General features: G+C 40.5%; 2 protein-coding genes across 4 annotated transcripts in view; one reads left to right on the top strand and one right to left on the bottom strand.

Annotated features, from left to right (window-relative positions):
• Herc3 (HECT and RLD domain containing E3 ubiquitin protein ligase 3) overlaps positions 1 to 23219 on the bottom strand; it is a 99350-nt gene that overhangs the window by 5557 nt on the left and 70574 nt on the right. For 2 of the 3 annotated variants that reach the window (XM_041644687.1, XM_041644697.1), the window contains 2 exons: positions 22582 to 22648; positions 22048 to 22130 (listed from right to left, as the gene is read on the bottom strand). In XM_041644687.1, the coding sequence (XP_041500621.1) occupies positions 22048 to 22130; positions 22582 to 22648 (150 nt within the window). Of the gene's footprint in view, positions 1 to 14760; positions 14833 to 22047; positions 22131 to 22581; positions 22649 to 23219 lie in introns of those variants that run through there. The other variant, XM_041644703.1, reaches the window with a different exon arrangement.
• Nap1l5 (nucleosome assembly protein 1 like 5) lies at positions 8460 to 10313 on the top strand. Its single transcript, XM_041644716.1, has 2 exons — positions 8460 to 9085; positions 9319 to 10313. Exon 1 carries the CDS (start codon positions 8602 to 8604, stop codon positions 9067 to 9069), a length of 468 nt encoding a protein of 155 aa, XP_041500650.1. The 5' UTR covers positions 8460 to 8601; the 3' UTR covers positions 9070 to 9085; positions 9319 to 10313.

The following is a 23219-nucleotide window of genomic DNA, read 5'->3' as shown; positions in this document are numbered from 1 at the left end:
TCGTACGCAAATCTGAAGATTCTGAGATGGCCAAAGTGCCCAGTAAGTCAAAAGTCTAGAGTTCTGTTTTGCTTTGGTTTTAAAATGATCAGGGCCTTTGAAGACCATTCAAATAAACAGATAAGATGTCAACTGAAGACCTAGATTAGAAATTCAACAACCTGAGAGGGAATGTTCAATACAGAAGTACAGAATCTGTGGCGGGGGGGGGGGGGAGACAAAGGAAAAGAGAAGAGAGGGGGAAAAGGAGAGGAGGGCGTTGAGAATATGAGGATGGGAATGAATGTAAGAATAAATGGGAATAAATAGATACATTTAAATTCATCACTAAATTAAACAAAAACCTCAGTGGATAGCATCACCAATATACTATAGCAGGAAGAACACAGCTATCAGGATAGACAACACACTATTTCAGAGAGTAATCACCACTATGTAGAGATTAAAAACTACAAATCTGTGATGCACTAGAAGGAGCTGAAATACAGAATGAATTATTGAATCATTTTCCCCCATACAATTCTCCAAATCTAGGGAAATAGAAATCCAAGTACAGTATTTCCAAACCACAAAGCAGACAAGCTCTTTATGCGATATTATGGCATAACTGTCATAGCAAAGGACAGAAAAAGAATACTGAAATCTCAACAATGTGTGAAGACAAACTTATCAAAACAACACCCTCAGATAAGGACTTTGAGACCAGGGAAAAAAATGAACCAACTATCCAATCCCTGAAACGAAGTAACTGCCTACTATTACTGTCTCAAGCAAGGTGATCCTTTGTACTAGAAGGAGGATTAAGGGCTTTTCTGGACACCCACTAAGGCTAGCATTGCAGAAGACACTTAAAGGAACACTTTACACAACCCGGAGGAATGGTACCCACAGATTTAAGAGTTCAGCAAAGAATTCAACATTATTAGGTCAGTAAACCAGCAAACCTCTAAGATGAAGAAAGGAGATGTTATTACACACTTTACAACACTAATCATGAGTGTAAATTAAAAGACAAAATAGTTTAAAAACATTAACCTATTTTCTTATCGGCATACACAGACTGGACGTTAAAGGATGGAAAACAATACCGCAGGTGAAAAATCTGAAAGCAAGTAGAAGCAGATATACTTACATCAAGCCCATCATACCTGTGAAAATCAGTCAGAAGGGATAAATAAGTTAACTCTATATCAATAAAGAGAACATTCCTTCACCAAGAGATAACAATTAAAAGTACACGTGTGTTAAACAAAAACCAAACAGTACTGAATGCAAAGGGACCCAGAGGTTCAGATATAATGAGAGTGGATGAATGTGGTACTCCTTCTCGCCAATACATAGGTCATCCAAACCAGAAACACGAGCCAAGAAACACCAGAGGTAAACCGTACCACAGAACAAGTGAACTGAACATGAGCGCCCAAAGAACACTCCATCCAACAGCTAGGGAATAAACATTCTTTTTAGCAGCCCACAGAACTTTTTCTAAAACAGAATAGGCCATAACGCAAATCAACAAATACAAAAGAAATCAGAATTTTTTCTTTATTTCATCAGATAATAGAAGGAATTCAGAAATCAACAGTCAGGAAAACTCTAGAAATTAAGTTAGTGCATGGAGACTGAGCAATACACTTTGATGACCAATGTGTTACATAAATCAGAGAAAAAATTAATAAATTATTAGATTCAAAGGAAAACCAAAATACAACTTACCACAACCTTAGGAACACAGCAAAACTAGTTCTAATAAGGAACTTTAGAGCCATGAATGCCTACATTGAACTTCAGAGATTTCGCTGGGCAGTGGTGGCACACGCCTTTAATCCCAGCACTCAGGGAGGCAGAGGCAGGTGCATATCTGAGTTCGAGGCCAGCTTGGTCTACATAGTGAGTTCCAGGACAGCCAGAGCTATTACACAGAGGACCCCTGCCTTGAAAAAATAAACCAAACCTAACAAAAACAAACAAACAAACAAACACAAAACAAAACAAATAACTTCAGAGATCTCAAATAAATAACCTAACATTTTGGAAACAAAACAAATATAAAATTAGCAGATGGAAAAAGAAAAGTAAAAATTAAGACAGAAATCCATGAAATGACAACTGAAAACAGCAGAAAAGATTCCGATGTGTTTGTGTGTGTAACAGGACTATAGCCAACTTTGTGTGGAATGGGGTAAAAGTGAAAGTATTTATGCTATATAATCAGGCATGAAACAAGGGTGTCTACACTCCCCACCTTTATTCAATATAGTTTGAAATCATAGCCAGAGCAAAAGGCGAGAAGAGAAATAAAAGGATATAAATAGGAAAGGACAAAGTATCTCTATTTTCAGACAATGTGATGCTATCCTTAAAATGTCATAGACTCCGCTACAAAGCTCAGATCTGATAAATACTTTCATCAAAGTAGCAATATACAAAATTAATGTAAAAAGTCAGAGACTTTTCTATATACCAATAACAGACATATTGAAAAATAAATCCAACGGAAATGAAATTGTCAAAGAAAGGCTTGCATTGCCATATTGACTTTTTTTGGGTATTACCCAAAAAAGCCCAGTTACAGACCCAAGCTTTGCCTGTAATTACTTTCCTTTCTTTTGGAGGTGATAAAATTCCCTGACAAAAGCAACTTATGGGTAAAAGGGCTTATTTGGCTCACAATTCCACATGCTTTATGGCATAGAAACCAAGGCAGCAGGGACGTGAGAGAACTGGGCACATTACATCTGCAGTCAAGAGCAGAAAGCAATGAACTAATGCACGCTAGCGCTCACTTTGTCCTGTCTGCTTTCTACAGCTCAGGATCCAACACCCAAGGTTGGTCCTGCCTTCAATTACTGTGGGTCTTTCCACATCAATTAGGGTAGTCAAGACAATCCCACAGGACAATATCAGAGACTAACCTTAGGTGTGCCCAGAGGCTTGGCCTACCTCCCATCTAGGCACCCAGTTGACACTAACCACCACAGTGTTCACCAGTAGATAGATAATAAAGTGATACACACACACACACACACACTATTACTCAGTCATAAAGGCTAAATTATATCATTTGCTGGAAGATGGATGGAGTCTGAAATCATGTTAAATAAAAATGTCAAACTCAGGAAGGTACACACTGCATGTTTTTTCCCATCTGAGTAATGTAATCTAGATTTTAAAAAGACAAAAAAAAAGTACGACTTAGTGGGTGGAGAAAGTGATGGGGTATTAAATATCATCAGAATTCATCATACACAAGCCTGAAAATGTTACCAAGAAATCCACTAATTAAAACATACAATACAGAAATCAAGCCCCCGGGCTTCTGAAAGAGCTGTCAGTGCTGTTAATCACTGAAGTGTGTCTCTAGCCTGTACCATGATTTCTTGCTTACCACTGACTTGGAATCACTCCCATCCAGCGAATCCATAAACAACACTAAGCATCAACAGCAGCTCCTCATACCTGACCTGAAGTCAGTCAAACTTGGACAATGACAAGACAAACTTCCTCTAAACAGGCAGCCTAGAAACTCACGTGAGAGACGCACCTACGAAAGACATGCCCAGGTCTCATAGCAACAGCACAAATATGAACGGCCAAGTCAGAAAATCTCCCCACAATTCCACCGGTCCTATAAAAACATTCTCAAGGGCTGGAGAGATGGCTCAGTGGTTAAGAGCATTGCCTGCTCTTCCAAAGGACCCGAGTTCGATTCCCAGCAACCACATGGTGGCTCACAACCATCTGTAAAGAGGTCTGGCGCCCTCTTCTGGCCTTCAGGCATACACACAGACAGAAAATTGTATACATAATAAATAAATAAATATTTAAAAAAAAACATTCTCAAAAATGTCTAGATGAACCTCAGGACACAGAATATAAAAGAAAAATCATAAAATAATTCATGAAATAATTCAAAGAGAGAGAAAGAGGAAACAGAGTGACCCACACAGAAGGGAGGGGAAAAGGGGAGGGGAGGTGCCCAAGCTAACTGGGAATGCTGTGGGTGGCAAAGCATATGCCCAGTGACACACCTCCTCCTCATAATTGTAATTTTGTTATTGTTACGAATCGTAATACAAATTTTCTGGAGAGAACTCCTGCTCTAGGGGATCAGAACTGATAGAATGAATGAATATCTATCAAAGGGGGATTTACTCATAGGCTGTGATCCCACTAATCAAACAATGGCTATTTCAGAATGGAAAGAACAAGAGTGGTCAGTCTGCAGTCCTAACCTGGTGCTGGAGCCCTAGAGAGCCACTGATCATCAGTCTACACTGGAATCCTGAAGCAGGTTCTAACACCATCAACACAACGCCTCTGAAGCAGGGCAGATGAACGTGCAGAGAGAGGTAAGCGCAAGCTGGCCAAAAGCAAAACACCGCCTTCTTCTGTGGCCTTTTACATGGGCTGGCACCAGATTAAGAGTGTGTTATCTCACCTCAAATGATCATATCAAGAAAAAAACCTCAAAAAAAAAAGAAAAGAAAAGAAAAAGAAAAAACCCTCACAGAAGTACCCAGCTGCATGGACGATCATGGATACCAGATGTTTTCACACTGGCATTCAGAATTAGTCAGCATAACAGCCAGGTTAAACTGAAGTCATCAGGGTGAGCCATACATAGAATAGAACCTTAGAGAAGGGATAGATCTGTATCTATAACACATGGGAAAGATGCTATGAGGAGATGGGAAGGCATCCAGCACAAACCAAGAGAGGCCTAGAACCTCTCTTTCCCTCACAGCCCTCAAAAGGAACAAACCCTGCCGAGACCTGTGTCTATTTAACTCTTTAACTATTAAGCAACCAACTGCCTGGCCTCTTAGAATTCACTGCAGCATTTTAGCAAACTAACATATACACTCAAATCCTTATATGCCAATTCTAATAGCATCATGATCAACACTTTTAAAATAACTATCCTCTATTCGTTTCAGGGTACTTACTAATGACCAATCCCTGTAAGAAGTTCCAGGATATACATTAATTCAATGAAAACTTTGAGTAAATTGTATAATACGGAATTACATGTCAATAAAAATAAACACACAAAACCCTTTGAAAGTTGACATAATTACTTTGAATTAAAAACTGAGACTAAGAGGAACAATTAACACATGGGTAAAGGCAGGAATTGAAACCAGGCCCTAGCATGTACTGGAGAACATAACCATTTCACCTAGCCCCTTTCCCCCATTTGCCCCCTCCCCCAGCTCACCCCCACCTTCTTTCCATTTCCTGTATGAAGTTGCATGAGAGGTCAGAGTTCAACACACATCACCTCATCTACACTGTTCCTCACTATGTGTTACTGTAGCCCCGACTGTGTACCAGAGTGGATAAAGCCCACCAAATGAGACATGTTTATACAAGTGCTGTATGTATTGCAAACACTTTTTGGAAATCTTAATCATATTCAGGGTCATTTTTAAAAGCACATCAACCTGATTCTGAAGTTTATATAAAAGGCAAAGGAACTAAAAACAGGCCAAACAATTCTGAAAAAGGAACCAGGTTAAAGGGCTCATTATCTGAACCCATGGATCTATTATCAAGCTATGATTATGAAGTCTAGTGTTGATGAAAAGTCAGACATGCAAATGGATACAATAGAAGAAAAAGTCAGAAACAGCCACATGTATAAATGCAACTGATTTCCAACCAATCTACCAAGGCAATGTGGCAGAAAAGTAGTATTGTCCTCAAAGTCAACAAATGGTACTGAATCAGCAGGACATTGTAGGCAAAAGAAGTAAATAAATAACCTTAGACCTACATAAAAGTTAATTCAGTATGGGCCACAGCCTAAAATAGAAGCTTAAACTATCATGGAAAGACTTCTTGGGCATTATGCCGAAAGCTCAATCCACAAAAGAAAATTTTACAAAATGACCTCAGCCCCAAATTTTAATGTCTATTGCTAATCATTTTAAGTCTTCTGATTTCTATTATAAAACTAAAAAGTAGGAATCAAAAATGTTAATATATATTTTACAAAGAACTCACATCCAAAATACATAAAAATAACACCTTAAAACTCAGTTTAAAATTAGAAAATAAGTAACAGAAGATGAAAGAATGGTAAACACGCACAGCGGGAAATATTCAGAATCACTCATCACCAAGGGTGCTAGGGGCACTGTCGTCCCAGTACTCAAGAGGCTGAAGCCAGTGAGGTCAAGGTCGAGCCTACATATTTAAGACTCTACCTCAAAGCAGAATGTGTGCAACACTATAACTTTCATCCATCACCGATATGTAAGCAAATGAGCACAGCCATGTGGAAGGAGCGTGGCAGCTATTTATGAAGTTAAATATACCAAATAATCCAGAGATCCCACTGGTAGGCATTTATATAAAATAAAGATGTGTTCATACAGAAATCTATAGACATGTACATAGTGGTATTATTCATATCTTTTAAAGCTGGAAATAACACTATTGGAAACATTTCTCAACAATATAATGGAACAAATACATGACAGTACAGATGAATATCAAATGCTTTTGCATGTGAAAATGACAGATTCCGAAAGGCTACATGTGATTTCATTCATGACAACTTAAGAAATACAGAATTATTAAGACAGCAAACAGATCAATGTATCATGTGCATTGTAGGAGAAGGGCCTTAAGGGTATTTTAGGGTACTGAAGTTACTATATCATGGTGCTTACATGAAAGCATTTGCTTGTGAAAGCACTCCCCAAATGCTGAATTTTATCAATAGTCTAGTCTAAGTTTTAGGATCTTTTGAGTGAAAAAGAAAAAGTCTTAAAGGATGGCTCAGCAGCTAACTCAGTGGCTCCTAAGCCTGACCATCTTAGTAGATCCCCAGAAAATACATGGTGCAAGAATAGGACTAACACACATTCCCACCACAGAAAACATAACCACTTCATCAACACATAAATACATAAATGCAATTTAAAAAAAGAAAAAGGGAGAGGGAAGTAAATCAAACTAAAAGACTCACGAGTACATTAAAATACATTTTGTAAGCATTTACTTTCTTTGATCAGAGACACAAAAATGTTTGCTTTTAAAAGACATTATGTATAATTTTCTTTTGCATACTAATGCAGTAATTTTATAAAAATTATTCCGTGCTTACTATGTACCAGCACTAAATGATTTACACATAATTAATTTAATAAACGTAAGAACCAAAAGATAGAAATTCCTTCCAGAATTCATAAGCATAACTCTGGCAAGACCCAACATAGAGAAAGAAAAACCTAAATCGGTAACAAACTCATCCTCTAGAAACCATTTAAGATTTGTGCCCTGCCCTTGATTCAAGCTCTAAGGAGACAGGAAGGACCCAGAGTTCAAGGGCACTGTAATCAGGGTGTTAGAAGCTAGCCTAGGTTGGCTAAATAAAAAAATAATCCTCCAATTCTGGCTTGTATGGGTGAGAAATTAAAGTGCCCAATCATTTCATTATCAGAAAAACAGCATTTGATATTTCTGGTCTTTTCCAAAGCTCGCACATGCAAATTACAAGCAGATCCAAAGAGCAGATGGTTAACTGTGAAGTGTTTGGTGGCAAACGGTTGCGTGCGCATCTGTAGGTCCGGAAGAAAGAGAAGGACCAAACACATGCTTTTCGAGATGAATGAAAAGAAATCTCTATTCCCTTGCCCTTACGGGCTTGCCTAACCTGCCACCCAGAGGCTGCAAGCTTCCCAAGATAATGACGAATCAGGCCCCTACACATGTGGATGAAATGGCGTCTTTTCATAGTCACAAGGTTGGACACTCACAAGGGTTTTGCTTTTCTTCTGTTTACCCTCTCTTCATTCCTTTTCATAGGCACCTGTGTGAAGCCTTCGGTAACATTACCAGGATGCTTACGGCGCTGAGATTTCCTACACAAACACTTCTAGAACTAATTCCAAAGTCCCTACTGTGACAATTTGCAACCAGGATATATGAAACTAGGTTCAACAGGGCCAGCTGGCTGGGGGCTCTAGGAGTCCAAGATGGCCTACGCAGATACACGCAGATATGCAGGTCTGCAAAGGAGTGGGAGGAAAATGGTTCTCCCGCATTTCTGTTCTCTGAAAGTAAATTTAAGACGCAATCAAGATTCAGAAAAGAAGGTACCCATAACCAAGGCTGACCAGCATCAGCTATGGCGCACTTCTGACAGGGGTTCACAGGTGCTTTGTGGATTCAAAGGGCTGAGATGGGAGAGGGGGGCACACATGAAACAGGCTGGGGCTGTACAAACAGGTATGGAAAAATACAGGCTCAGCCTCGAGCTGGTTCCAGCCAGCTCTGCAGGGGTGGGAGCGGAAGTTGGGGGCTGGGTATCTAAGTGGTTTTGAAGACCTTGGAGATAGCGGCATAGCAACAATCTGGTGCAGTATGTGCGCACAACCATCAGCTGATAGCGAGCAGCCATTCACTTGCCGCGAGCCGCGAAGCGGCAGCGCGGACGTCACCACAGCCGTCAGCGTTTGCCGCATCCTTAGACTCACTCTGGACCAGCCGCAGTCACAGCTGCAGGACCTCTCTGGACCAGCTCGGTCGCAGACTGCGCAATCACCAGACCACTGCGGCAAACCAGCCCAGCCGAGCCGAACGCTAGCCATGGCCGACCCCGAGAAGCAGGGACCCGCTGAGAGCCGCGCCGAAGACGAGGTGATGGAGGGCGCCCAGGGTGGCGAGGATGCGGCAACCGGCGACAGTGCCGCTGCGCCCGTGGCCGAGGAGCCTCAGGCTCCCGCGGAGAATGCGCCCAAGCCCAAGAACGAATTTATCGAGAGCCTGCCCAATTCCGTCAAGTGCCGGGTCCTGGCGCTCAAAAAGCTGCAGAAGCGCTGCGATAAGATCGAGGCCAAATTTGACAAGGAGTTCCAGGCTCTGGAGAAGAAGTACAACGACATCTACAAGCCCCTGCTTGCCAAGATCCAGGAGCTCACCGGAGAGATGGAGGGCTGCGCGTGGACCCTGGAGGAAGATGATGACGACGATGAGGAAGAAGAGGACGAGGAGGAGGAGGACGAAGAAGAGGCGGCAGCTGGCGCAACTGGGGGTCCCGACACCGGCAAGAAGTGAACACAGCGGCTGACAGGTGATAAATCCCCTGCCCCTTTTATTTCCGATGTCGGCAGACTTTAAAAGGCTCAGGTTTTGCCCAAAATACATGTGAATCTATTCTGACATTCCTAAATTTAAATTGAATCAAGTAGATTTTGGCTAGCCCGTTTCTAATCTGACTTTTATGTGTGTAAAACAGATGCCAAAAGACGTTTTTAAGAGAAGGCTAATTAAGCTTATTTTTTTTTCTCCCTGCTCTTCTGTGAGAACTGGACTTGAGACTGATGAGAGACAGTCAGTTAAATGTGAAGTGCGTCACACGTTGAAATCCATTCATCACACTACACCTGAACACCCAAGCTAAGACTGAACTCTTCTCCATGCTTAATTTCTTCAGTTTCTTTACATTTCTCAGCACCGAGGAAAAGGAACCCAAGGAAGGCGTCATCTTTAAGACTTTTGCGTTTGCAAACCCAGACATCAGCTTGACACTCTTGAGGAGACGTGGCATGGAGGAAGCCTGGGCAGAGTGACACGACTGGCTAGGGAAACTGGAATTTAAAGTTATGGAAAATGTTTTGAATATCTGAATTTAAGAAAGAACACGGTTGCAAGACAGAGGGTGTATTACATGTATAATATTGTCAACACGTGCTCACTTGTGGTCTCATGTTTTCGGTTCTCTTGGTAGTGTTTGTTTATGAAATCGTAAAAAATTACCCCAAAATGTTTTAAGTAGTAAACCACCTTAGAGCATTTTAGAAATATAATTTACTTGAAGAGATGTAGAATGTAGCAATTCCGTAAAGCATGTGTATCCAGTGTTGCGTAGTTTGACCTTTGTGAAGTCTTTTTGTCTTGTAGCTTTTAGCAAGTAGCTGTGAAAACCATCAGAACCCCTCAATGAAGCTAATGTTTGGAAAAAATATATACTTGAAGAATCAATCCAAGTGTGTATCCCCACCCCCAGCTCAGAAATAGAAAGGGTTTAAGTTTGCTTGTATTAGCTGTGCCTTCATTATTTTGCTATGTAAATGTGACTTATTAAATGGTGCATAATCATTTTTATTGCTTAATTAAGGAAGAAGGACATATAGGAAGGACTTCTGGGGAAGGACATTTAATGTAAAGGCCTTTAGCTTCTTTGTGGGTTTTGAATTATCTGTGAATCAATGTTCTGTAAGAGTACAAACATAAAGTTGTTTACCACTGTGGTGTTAACAAAACAGTATTTTCAAAAATAAAAAGACTTGTTATTCTGACTGCCTGTGTTCTCATCTATAAAAGAGGGTGGTAACGGTCCCTTCCTCACAGGTATTATGAAAAGAAAAGGAGTTATTCTATATCCAGCACATAACAGCAGTATCTGACACCCAAGAGTAATTTCCAGCTATTATTATTATAATAAAGACAAAAGACCCTGATAGAAAATCCCACTCTTTTCCTCTCCTGCTACGCAACAGAAAATGGTAGCTTTATTAATCCCCTACCTTGGTGTTTCCTTATTATCAATAAAAAAAAATGTTTTTTAATTCAGAAATACAGGACATTCAAAAACTATCCTGTTTTGGTTTCCTTCACATAAAATCTGGTTTTAATTTCCTCTCATAAAAGGTAAGACTTTAATGACGCATTATGAATTCACCCCACCCCCACACATCAGACGCCATTCTCTTCCGTTTGCTGCAAGGGTTAATCATACTGCAGCAAAATCTGATGACGACGTTGGAAATGGAGGGTGATATTAACCTGTTGCTAATGACAACAGTTGACTATGAACAACTCTAAGGTTGTGGCGACTTCCTACGGCGTGATCAACCCAAATGAAGGAGGATGTTACATACACTATGATCATAATTGTATGATTATTTTAATTAAAAAGGTAATTAAACTCAACATCTTCAGAAATGGAGGGACTGCCATTTAATATTTCTTCAGGTCTAGCAAAAATTTAAAAAATAACTAAATAATAAATAAAGTGTCTAATCACTGGGAAATTTATTTTAAAGGTATATGACTAGTTATATAAAAAACCAAGAGACGGAACGGAAAATCATTAGATACAAGTTTGATAAATTGATTGGTTGCCAGATATATTAAATCAATAATTAATTCAAGGCACTAAAATATATAAGATTTCTTTTACACTAGAAATAATATATATACATAAACATAAGCTAGCCTAAAATTTAAAAATGTGTATAATATATGTTAAATGGGGGATTTCACAAAAATAAGCTTCTGACTTAAAAATGATCACAAAAACATTAATTCTTCTAAAATTAACTTATAATTTATCAAAGTTCAATTCAAAGCCCAAGTGGGATTTGGAACTTAATACAATTTCTATATTGTTCACCTATAAGAAAAGCTGAGGCTACCTTCAATAATTTAGAAGCAAATCAGACTTTAATAGATTCAAGGAAACATTTTTAATGAGAAAATACACAAAATATTTATCAATTACTAGGTACAGAAAGGCTAAGATTAGGACGCACACAGCCAAAATAAACAAACACGACAAGACAAAAATTAGAAAACAATCAAGTTTTGAGTCTATAACTCATTCCAAATGCAGTCAAGAACTGTGAATTTTATCTACAGCAGATACACGCAGCCAAAGGTTAATGGTCTTAATAGTTTGACAAATCATATGAAAATTAGTACTTTTCAGAGATAATTAGCACTTTTAGAAATAGACATAAAGAACCTGAGCTGACTATTTTAAAAAGGAAGAAGCATTAGGGAGGAAGATGTGCTTCTGTGCCCAGCACTAGGTGAAGCGGGGCTCTAACAAGCCTGGAGACGTACATGCTCCAGCTGCGTGCTCTGGCCAGCAGGCATTATTTTGTATTACATATATGACTAGCAATTTTTTTTCTGGCTAGTCATAGCACCAGACCACTGCTGGCTCCTCTTTTAAAGAATTCAGGGACGTTTGGGATGGATGTCAGTTTCATCTCCTCACTGAGCTGGTCCCAGACGTGTGTCTCCTGAGCTGGGATATTTGAGAGTGCGTCACAGCTGCACTGCAATGTCGGCAGGACACCATCTTCCCGGGCAAGGAAAATACTGCTTTGCGGTAAACTGTGTTAACCCCTGAGAGGCCAAACTCGGCAAAGCACAAAGTAACCAGCAGCACTCATTGTACATTCAGTGCCTGCTCTCAAGAGTGTGACGCAGAAATCTGCAGCACTTCAAGGCTCACAGTGTATGCTCGGTGCTGCAGCTCTGCCCGTGTGAAGGTCCACATACATGCACACACAGGCACTTCTTCACTGCACATACATGTAAACAAATGTCTTTATTCAGCTGAAACTTACATAAAACAAGACATTTTAATAGCAGCAATTTCAGATATTCGCAATACTGTGCAAATACTGCCTCAAAATCGTATTTGCAAAGGTATTTTAGAAGTTCCCACAGCATTAAGATGGATCGGTGCTGTGGAGAATCTTTAAAATACCCTCTATATGAAAGAAATGCAAGTAATTGAGTGAGACTGTGAGGACTAAGTGACAAAGGCATTCTTCTACACAAACAAAGATGAATAACCTAGTACAATTCGTTAATAAAATCAACCCAGCCAAATTGTCTGTTAACAGATTCAAAATGCCAGACTTTACATTTTTATTCTTGGAATTTTGTCACTAAAAAGCAATTGTAAAGGTAAGAAACAATCCCTTTTTATACAAAATGTATTTGAGACACTTTTAACAAAAGAGAGGGGGGCTGAAAGAATACAGAAAGGATGACATAAAAGAACATACAAGCAAACCAAATCCCCAAAGAAAACATACATTTACACAGCAGACTACACAGTATTACAGGTATCCATGAGGGGTTTGTTGTATTTTTTGCTTGTTTGCTTGTTTCTTTTTTCCAGACAGGGTCTCAGTATGTAGCTCTGGCCTACCTTGGATCTCACTACACAGGCTGGCCTCAAACTCATAGAGATCTCCTTGATTCTACCTCCAGGGTCCTGTGATCAAAGACTGAGCCACTACACTCTACTCATGAAGCTTTGATGTATTCCCTGGTTCAAAATCCAGACACAATTCTACACATTTACAGTATGCTCTTAACTATGCTAGCTTTCTTTCTTTCTTTCTTTCTTTCTTTTTTTTTTATAGAAAATTATACAGTCTGCCTGAACGGAGAAGCAGTAAACTCTCAGTCCCTTGTTTCCCCTGGGGAACAAGACAGGAACTCTCAAGCTCCACTGTAGGCTCTCAGAGGCAGGGTGCATATCAATCAATCAATCAAGTCCTTTTCTTCTAGCTGCATAGCTGGGCCAAATAATGTAATTCTCTGGGTTTCAACTTCATCACCTGCAAAGTGGTTTGCATGTTAAGTCCTCAGGACAGTGCCTGACACATGGTAAATACTCCAGAAGTGAGGCTACTGTTTGCTTCATCGTTTTGTCCCTGTACCAATCCAGTGCAAGTAAAATGTGCACCTTGAAGACTGCACCCCTCACCAGTGTTTGTGAGGGGCCACAGAAGTGATTTAGAGCTACAGCTCCATTCTTGAGTTCTCTCTGTGGATTTTGAACAAAACTGGAATTTAACTGCATCAATTTAAGGTCATTTTTACATCAGTGGTAATAACATGCTATAGAATATAAAAAGTCCTCAATTCCAAGGAGGGAAGCAGAGCAGCACAAGCCAGATCTGACCACTACTATAGAGAGAATTGGTTCACAGCATTTCTTGTCCTTGAATGCAGGAAACGCATCCAAATGGGATTTGCAGTCACAACAGCAAATACCCAAAGTTTCAATCCCAACACAAAAAGAAAATCAACGATAACCTGTAATTCTTTGACCAACCCTGTCCCATAATAGGTCATAGGAACTCCATTTCAAAGGAGTTCTGCCCTTTACTATGGAACAGTGAAGTCTAATGACCCATTCACAGGGGGCTCCTAAGACCATTGAAAAACATAGATATTTACATTGCAATTCATAACAGTAGCAAAATGACAGTTATGAAGTAGCAACGAACATAATTTACGGTTGGGAGTCACCACAACACGAGGGTTGCAGCATTAGGGTAGCTGAGAATCACTGCTTGAGAGAAAGAAATTCTACAGAGTCCAGGAAAAACCTGAACAAGCGGCAATTGGGTTTCCCCACTCAGTATGCTAGCATAAGACTGTACACTCTTATCCAGTAGGCGAGGCATCCATGCCTATAAAATGAACACTCAATTAAATCCCAAAGGTTTAATACGGTTTGGATAGCTCCTGGACAAGTGAACATGTGGGAGTTCCTAGAAAGAGATGCATCCCAAGGGGCACAGGACTCTTCCATACCTGACCTCTCCCACACCTCATCTGAGGCACTCTCTCATGTGCACCCTGTGGAATGTCTTCTACAATGAATTAGTACAGGTAACGATGTTTGCCTGAAATCTGTGAGCCAACCAAGCAAAAACAACCTGAGGCTCACAACTGGCACCAGACAGGGGCCAGGGGAGTCTTGAAACTCGAGTCCTCAGCCTGTGGGATATACTTGTACTGCCCGTGGAACAGGGAAAGAAATGGGTTAGAGGACTGCCCGTCAAGTTTGCTCTGAAACTACTGCTTGCTCACTGTTAGTGTGAAACTCCTGCGACTTTAGGAGTCACTAAAGTAACCTACATTCTGAGAACGCACGAGATAAACCGGAGTTGTCTTGTTACTACTCGTGGGTTTATGGGCTATCTTTCTAGCCCCACTAAAGGACCTCACAGTAGACACTCTGTAAGAGCAGCGCTGATGTCAAAGCGAGGCCAGCAACTGAAAAGCAAGAGACAAGAGAACAGGTATGCCTTTTAAACAAACACGAGCTCTCCTCAAAGGGCAAGTGATCATTGACCTTGAGAAGCACTGGGTTCAGCAACACTCATTAGGACACATTTGCCAGCAAGAGAAATAAATAGTGCAGAAGGTAAGGCAAAGGAAATACTGTGTCCTGGACCCGCTTCTGGAACACAGCTGCTCTGCTTAAGGAGATAGCGGTGGCTCTCATCACCTGCAAACAGGAAGCTAGCTTCTCTAACTTCGTAAGTCTTACAATCTAATCCCCTACCTAAGCCATGTAAGCTGTACAAGTGATGCTTCCCAGCAACGCCCGGCTCCTCTTTCCCTGAAGTAACAACCAGGTTTATCTATCACTCTACAAAAGGCATTTTCATGTATGTGTGACCTCTTCTCCATTTCCCAGTACCCAAGTGTCAATGGGCTAGCACCTAGGTCTGGAACAGATCTGTCCCCCAGAGGCATGTGTTTAAGATTACCTCTCTGTCTTCAGATTAAACCATGGCAATTTAGTCTTCCTCAGCCTCATTATAGTGGCATGTGAGAACAGATTGTTTCCCTAAATAAACAGTTATATTTCAGTATTCCCACACAGTTTATCTTGCAACTGTTGACTCAATTAAATTGTTGATTCAGAGAAATGTCTGCTAAATATGGAAAGTGTGAGGAAAATAATTTAATCACAATAAAAGAAGAATTTGTAAGTGCCTAGAACTGCATCAACTACAGCCTATCTTGCTTTCTAGCCATGCATCCTGGGGATGCCTTGACAGAACACACTCATACGTTCTTTCATCACGTGTGAGCTTCACAGTATGTCCTTACACAGACTGGGACAAACACACACCTGACGACTGAGGTGGCTGCCAGCATGACAGAGAATGAGAATTCCCAGAGAGAAGCTCTGTCTACAAAATCTGACTCCCTGATTTGAAGAGCAGTGATGTGGAGAGGTTAGAATATTTTACGTGCAGAGCCTGACTACACCGTATCTTGGGCTAGACTTAACCCCTTATGCCATTCTGTGGTTAACAGAATGTTGGGCCTACCATCCTGTGATTAACTGATAAAATCCTTTGGAATAGATTAACTTAGCAGGCAGCTTCTTGCTGCAACCTGCCTCTGAGGTTTCCATCAACGTATTTTTAAACTGCCTTGCTGGACCATGGAACCTGGGGTAGCTGAGCTCCATGCTGCCCAGGCCTTGGTCACTCATTTGGCTCTGTTATCTTACTCCCTTTGAGGTGAGAGCTCTGCGAGGTTTTTTTGTTTTTCGTTTGTCAGTAATACAAAGTACAGCATGAAAAATACATGAAGGAGCAATAATTTGTTTGCTACCACGCATTATGCTCTGTAGGCGTCGTTCTTGCATAAAACCGGCAGAAGCCATCAGCATGGGAGGATGGAGTCATATTGTGACATTATGAGACTATGATATCATTAGGCAATAAAATTTATTCTGTTCCATTAGAATCTTAAGGGATCACATCGGCAATTATGGTTTGTCACAGAGCAAAATGTCACCATGGGTCAATATGTACCTACATATGTACATGCATCTGTTACAATGCAATGACCAAAAGGAGGAAGAAAGAGGAATAACTGTAACCAAATTGTAACCAATACTTGTTTTATGAACTTGTCATAAACAATAAACTTGTTTTTACATAGGAAAAATATCCTGAGAATAAGCTATTTGGTCCCTTATCCAATACAGATTTTCAATGATTTCAAAATCATCCAAGAAAAGACTAGACTCCCAGAGTCAAGGATGGTGGCTTGAAAGAACATGGCTCCCATAGACAAACATGCGTGAATGCTTGGTTCTCAGCAAGTGGAACTTGGAAGTTTCCAGGTTCTCTGACTGCAGCTTTGTAATTATTAGTGAACTAAAGTCCAGAGTAAGTTAGTTTAGAAATTAGAATTCTCCAGGTTTCTTAGGTAAATGAGAATCCTGGAGTGAAGTGGGGACTCAGAGCTGTTGTGGCATGGAAAAGCTGCAATGTTGTAGCTCCAGAGCCCGACGTTTCCACCGTTATGTTTTAAAATTGACTTGATTTATCACGTTCCTGTTCCTCTGCTGTGCAACTTCAAGAAACTGCCTCCATGGGGGAACACAGAACCTGGGATAAACTAGCACCAAATTTCTGGGCCACAGTCAATCAAATTTGGCTCTAGAATAAAGTATCTCTTAATCCCTTTGAGGTGAGTTGTGTGTGTCTGTGTGTGTGCGCACTTACAAATACAATCTTGCGACTCTACAGTTTTATTCAGAGCCTAATTGAAGCCGAGCTTCCCCGTGTCCACAGCCCTATCCCTTGGGGACAAGCATTTTCTCATCTCCCACGCCCTTACTCTTCCAGACAAGCTTTACTGCTAGCCAATGTGGATGGCAGCTATGTCAGATTCTCCCCTCAGTGACTTGCATCGCATTCTAACTACACAGCTCCACCAAAGAATGCATGCTTCCTTTTATTCTTGTTTTAGCATCTCTATCCATTTACCACTCAGGTGACTGAGGCTGGCATGCACAACCAAAGGAAAGACTTCTATTGAGACTTCTTTCCTGAGACTCAGATAAATTCCCTGCTTTAAGTAACTGCCTGGATGTTATCAGATAGTCAAAGTAATAGATAGCCAAAGTAACAGAACTTTCCTCAATGAACCAGCTTTATTTATAGTCTGTTACCTATTATACAGCTACCCAAACTAGAAACCGTGACAGGGTCACCAATTAAAGCCTTGCTCCAACAGAACCAGACACCTGTTGACTGTGTCACTCACATATAACCAACGTGTGATTTCTACAGCTTCCATGCTGACCCTGGCCGTTCTTTACCAGAGCCAATTCGACGGCCTCCTCTCAGGTCTCTGTGCACATTGTCTATTTCCATAAGTTATTTTTCTAAAACTGAGATTATCATTCAATACAAACCCTACTCAAGGCTTTGATAATCTTAACTCTACAGTTCTTGCACCGACCATGTCCTGGCCCAGTGACAAATCCCTGACAGTCCCTACCATCTATCAACCCTAAATATTCTGACTCACACACTCACTCTGCCTAAAATGTGCCCCATATCTATGTTCTTAAACGTCTTACAAAAAGCCTGCTGCTTCTCCCCTAGTTCCATGATATATGATATATAATTCATATAACAGGTACCATAATCTGTCACATGCCTGTGTACATTCCCAACCCACAGAAAGAAGGGTAGACAGTAGTCATCTCCCATGTCTGCAACATGCCTGGCACAGTAAACACTCAGGGTCTGTAAAGTGAATGAACGCCTGTGTAGATTTTCATAGTTCAATACAAAAGTAAACAAAATCTATTATTTACCTTCCTCTAACAAGATAACTCAAGGACCAAGATTCATTCCAAAAGTGCAGCTAAATCTTTAAACCTGAATCACAGATCTCACCTTAAATATACTAAGCCACATTGTGATATTTGAGATGTGTGTATATCATTTTGTTTGATCTACAGATCCCCAATTAGAGTCCCTACCTTACAGAGACCTACCTTGGCTGATAATAGATAAGACACCCATTTCAGAAGGAAATCTGATCCATACTAAAAATGCAAAACAGGTTGAGAAGAACCATACAGGCAGACCTTGCTGTTTCCACATAGACGCTGCTAGCATTAGACACACTAAGGAAGTGTCTATAAAACCCGACCGAAACAGTCACTGGAAGGTGACCCAGAGAAGGCACAAAAGCTCTTTCCCCATACCTCACCTTATGCAGCTCTTCATCTGTACCCCACTATAAGTGAGCATTTCTCTGAGTTCTTTGACCCATTCAATCAAATTAATCAGCGTGGGGGAGCGCAGCCAGGAAACCCGATTTACAGGCCAGTTAGTGGGGACCACAGGTAAAGTAGCCAGAGGCTGGGGTGAGGGTGCGATGGTGTTAGCATGGAGGATTAAGTCCCAAGAGAGTTCTGATACTGTCTTCAGATAGAGATGTCTGAATATGAATTGTCCCTTCAGGAGGTGCATGTGTTGAAGTTCAGTTCCCAGCTTGTGGAATTGCTAAGACGAGAGGGGGTCACAACAGGACCACCTTTATCAGTAGGTTAACCCATCAAAGCCCTATTAACTGGTTTAATAAAGAGCTGAGTAGCCAACAGATAGGCAACAGAGAATAAGTGGGACTTCCAAGCAGAGAGACAACCTCAGGATGAATCTAGGCACACAAGAGATACCAACAAGACACTGGAAAAGTCAGGCGGAAGGTACTGAAGAAAGGTTAAAAAGTCACGTAACAGAACATAGATTTAAAAAATACGGGTTACTTAAGGTATAAGAGCTAGCTGGAAACAAGCATAAGCTACAGGCTAAGCTTTTGTAATTAACAAGTCTCTGTGGCATTATTGCAGGCTGGCAGTCCCAACCAGAAAGTACTACTACCCGGCCTCTCAGCTTGCCTGGTTGCCATGGTAATACCATGCCATGCTACCTCATCGCTCCACCAGCTCGGCTCAACTGAGCGCCAACAATCTTTACTCGGCTATATTTTACAGGTAATTTGCAGTGCTAGTGATAAGAAGTCTGATTATCACTACAGTGCAGCTCAGAACTGAGCTGGATTAGTGAGCATGGAGGCTCTACTGTTGACAACGGAGTTAATTGCCTTTTCCCTGGGAGGCGGAAATCCTGACAACTCCTAGAGGTGAGAAGTAATTAGTGGTGAAAGTATAGCAGGCAAGGCTCTGGGCCGGCTTCTTCTACATGCACACGCTGACACCATTTATTTATTCAACACGTTTTCATACCACTTTGGCACCAGGCATTCTGCTAGATAGGAGAAACCTGTGCTTCCCATTTATTTTACTCCAAAATAACTCCCTATATATTACTGCATTCTCACAACTATCCGAAGAGTCAGGCAGGACAATTTTTTTGTCATCTTTGCTTTACAACTGAGATATCCAAAAGCAAGCAGTTTATGTGACTTACTTAGGGTCTAAGTTAGGAAGATGCAAATCTGTAGCTAAATAGCTATTCACTAAATCCATGTGTTGTGGAATATTCCTTTACACTGTGTAAAGATGTGTTACTGTGATTGGTTTCATGAAAACTAAAAGGCCAATAGCTAGGCCAATAGGCTGGGCTTCTGGACAGAGTGAGCTCCGAGAAGAAACAGAGAGTGCCAGCAGGATGCAAAGGAAGTAAGACATGCAGGAGGAGAGGTAAAAGCCACGAGTCACGTGACAGCTAGAAAAATTTAACCTATAAAAGCTAGTTAGAAACAAGCCTAGGCTAAGGCCAAGCTTTTATAATTAATAAAAGGTCTCCATGTGGTTATTTGGGAGCTGGCAGGCAGAACAGAGAAAGACTTATTACACATGGTGACTAATGTGGAGTCACAAACATCCACATAAGGCCTGAGAACGCTTTAAAAATAAAAGTTCAGAACATAAAAATCAATCGCAGCTTCTCAGTGACTGTAGTCTCTCGGGTAGGTTCAGAGGCTTACAGAGACGTAGCTACCAGCGCCTGCCTGCAGACTGGAGCCGGCCACCAGAGCCATATGCCAGCACCATGAGAAAAGCTGAGCAGTTTACAATTTGTCTCACATGATCATAGAACACCTCAGGTGCTCAGTAAAGACAGATACAGACAAAGACTTCTAAACAGGCTATAGAATGTCAAAAACTGTGTGTAGACTTAAGAAAAGAAAGTGGGCATAGACAGTCATAGAAAAAAACAAACAGTGTGAAAATAAAATAAAGTCTTTAAAAAGAGAATAAAATAATATAAAAGGGATAATACATAAAGAGTCTTGATCCTATATGGTCTCGTGCTTTTTTTTTTTTTTTTTTGGTTGCTGATGGGTAAACTACAGCTGTTGAAAGACGTGGGATTATAAAAGCGACTGCTAAATTAAACCATCCTAGATACTTCAGGAATGCCTTGACTTTAAAATGAAAGTCAGAAAACCTATTGCTTTAGGGAAGATGTTATGCTTTTTTTTTTTCCACAGAAAACAAAAGGCTGTGGATTCCTTCAAGGTTGATAAAGATCAGGTTTTATTGAGGAAACCCCCTGAAAATCCTGGCTACAGACATAAAGAAATAAACCTGGAAAAACTATAAGACAGGTGATGCATATTTTACGTGCTCACACATAAAAGAAAAAATCATCTTTGGCTGGCTTGTGTACAACACAAAGTCCACATATCTGTTAATGCAGATATATATGTTACCTTTGAAAGTTTGTGTTTTCAGAACAAAGAAAACAGGTGGCCTCATAGACTACACCAGCCAAGACTTCATATAAGCCATGCACTTTCCTATTGCAAAGAGACTGGAAACAAATGTTGAGGCTAGCTCTCCCAGGACTTGACCATTACCCTAATTTTCTCAGGGTCCCCCAAAGACAACAGGAAGCAACCTAGAGAACACAACGCACATATACCCAAGAGGTGGAATGGGTAGTTTTTGGTCATTTGGTGGGTTATGGATGATTGTCATCATTTAGGGGGGTTGGTTACAAATTATTACTGCTCATGGACAGAGAGAAAGCTAAACAAAGGAGATTAGATTCAGGAATCTCTTTCTGAAGGGAAAACGGGGGGTGTGGTATAGAAATGATGGAGTAAAAGGGGAGATTGCCGAGTCTACTTTTGAACAATCACTATCTAAAATATTTTACATCGGTATGTAATTATGTATACTGATACAAATTTAAGGTTATTTTTGTTATACTGTATATGTTTCGACTCTTGCTTAAGGTATTGTACCTATGCAGCTAATGCAAATTTCTAGTCCTTAAATGTTATTATTACAAACTAGGATATTATTACAAATTTAGGATAATAAAAGTTGGTTAGTAGTTAGTCATCTATAACAAACAAATTTATAGCCAAGTTAGATATGTTTTCAAGGTCAAACATATTTTAGATAGACTAAACAGACTAGACAAGCCTAAGCTAAGGCCAAGTTTCCATAACTAATAAAAAGTTTCCATGTGGTTATTTGGGAGCTGGTAAACAGGACAGAGGAACTCATTACATCCATCTCACTCTCTTAAAATTCCCTGCAGCCTTCAAGTTCTTGTTCTATGGCCCTCACCTCCTACACAGAGATATTACAATATTATTTCAATCCTGGACGAAAACATCCAAACATCAAGAAAATAAAATAGCCAAATCTCCATCCAGCAGCCCAAGGTCAGAACTAACCTGTTGTCCTTACACACGGCCACTCGGTCTCCCCCGGGTATCAACTTCTTCTGTTTAATCACTCCATAGCTTTCTCGGCACACCTTCGTTTAACACAGAAAAAGATACGTTTTCATTTCCCTTAACTAATTTTCCTTTCTAGAACCCAAGTGACTCAGAGGAACTAGGAGTAAATCTAATTTAATGACTACATTTACAGGAAATGGGGAGGGGAATAGAATAAAATTCTGAATCAGAAAATAACAGCACCTTGAAAACATCTTAAGTCATGTAAATGAATCAAGGAGAAAGTGACAGGAACTGTAGAAAACCGTAGCTTGTAATTTCAACAGTACAGAGGACTAATGCTTCAGTAATTTTCCTAAGTGCACAGAAAAACACAGGCCCCTCTTTGCAACACATTTACTGAAGTCAAGATATGATGACTAAAATAGCTTAAGTCTCTGATGTTGCTGTCTGTAGGAAATCTACTGTTAATTCTGACTCACAGTTCCCATGAAAAACAGTCGCAATCACAAATACAGGAGTGCGTACCGTGAAGTTGAGGCAGAAAGTCTCCTCGACATCTTCACCCGGGTAATCTAGAAGCTCCTGAAGACTCCTAGTCACAGAAGAACAGGAAAAGAGGAAATCAAAAATGCAATGTTGTTTCTACCTCGATTATGTTCAGAGTCTTAGTCAAGAAAAATAAAGTCTAGAGAATATCAATCCAGAGAACAGAAAGACATGTACCTAAAACCTTCGAGAATTAAGGCAGCAGACTGTATGACCTCCCTTCCCAAGCTGATATACTGTTCTCAACTGAAGATGAGATTAACATGGATTTACATTTGATGGGCTTGTGTTTCTTCCTCCTTAGCATTGCCAGTATATACATACATACGTACATGAGAACATGGTACTGTAAGGACTCCATAGTCTGGTTTTATCCATATATTTTAGTAAAATAACCCTTCTGCCATCATAAAAAATAAAAAGGCCACAAAGTCACTGTCATGTAAATGAGACTGGCCTCATGTGTTTAATACCCAGTCCTCACTTGGTGGTGCTATCTTGGGAGGTTTAGAAGGTGTGGCCTTGCTAGAGGTTTCACTGCGGGGGGGGGGGGGGGGGGGGGGGGGGGGGGGGGAAGCTCTCAAGTTTCAAAACCACTCTCATTTCCCGTTTGCTCT

This window comes from Microtus oregoni, unplaced genomic scaffold (assembly GCF_018167655.1).
Source record: "Microtus oregoni isolate MIOR12 unplaced genomic scaffold, Mior012 000002F_ref0000024, whole genome shotgun sequence".
Lineage (NCBI taxonomy): Eukaryota > Metazoa > Chordata > Mammalia > Rodentia > Cricetidae > Microtus > Microtus oregoni.
The sequence above is the reverse complement of the archived record's forward strand: the minus strand, read 5'-3'. Positions and strand labels throughout refer to the sequence as shown.